We start from the raw sequence: 647 nt of genomic DNA, 5'->3' as shown, positions 1-647 counted from the left end.
AACACACATACACACACACACACACACACACACGCACACACACACACACACACACACACACGCACACACACATACATTAGCAAGCAATCTTACCTGGAGAGAGATCCCCCTCACTCTGCTCCCCCGAGTCGGAATCCATTTTCTCCTCCTAAACTCTGAACAGAGAACCTCTTATTCTCTCTCTCTCTCTCTCTGTCTCCCTTGCTCTCTCTCTCTCCCCCTCTCTCTCTCTTTCTCTATGTCTCCCTTGCTCTCTCTCTCTCCCCCCCTCTCTCTCTCTCTCTCCCCCTCTTCCACAGCGAGTTAGCTTCTTCCTCTCCCTTTCTCTCGTTTTTTTGTTGCTCTATCTCGCTTTTCAGAGGCAGTGAAACTCTCCTCTCTGGCTGGAACACAACAGCTGAGTAGGGAATAGCTATGCTGGCTGAAAGCCCTGATTTGCTGAGCTGTACCTCTTTTGCTCTTTATTTTTTTACTCCCTCTTTCTCCCTCTTTCTTTCTCTCTTCTCACTGGCTCTCTCCCTCACTCGCTAACTGTGCTGACTCTTTCAATATCTCTCTTCCTCTCCTCTACTTTCCTCCTCCTGTCCCTCCTCCCTCCGTCACTCTGGTCAGTCCCTCCCTCCCTATCTCTCCCTCTCTTTCTCTCT

The 647-nt window shown here is 49.9% G+C and overlaps 1 protein-coding gene across 1 annotated transcript in view; it reads right to left on the bottom strand.

The window, feature by feature from the left end:
• The window catches only part of LOC116359657 (tumor necrosis factor alpha-induced protein 8-like protein 3), a 59,919-nt gene extending 59,272 nt beyond the window's left edge, over positions 1 to 647 (bottom strand). Inside the window, exon 1 of the mRNA XM_031812838.1 lies at positions 94 to 647. Coding sequence (XP_031668698.1) covers positions 94 to 139 — 46 coding nt within the window. The 5' untranslated portion in view covers positions 140 to 647. The remainder of the gene's footprint in view (positions 1 to 93) is intronic.

Source organism: Oncorhynchus kisutch, unplaced genomic scaffold (genome assembly GCF_002021735.2).
Source record: "Oncorhynchus kisutch isolate 150728-3 unplaced genomic scaffold, Okis_V2 Okis03b-Okis08b_hom, whole genome shotgun sequence".
Taxonomy (NCBI): Eukaryota; Metazoa; Chordata; class Actinopteri; order Salmoniformes; family Salmonidae; genus Oncorhynchus; species Oncorhynchus kisutch.
This window is presented reverse-complemented; position numbering and strand designations above follow the sequence as displayed.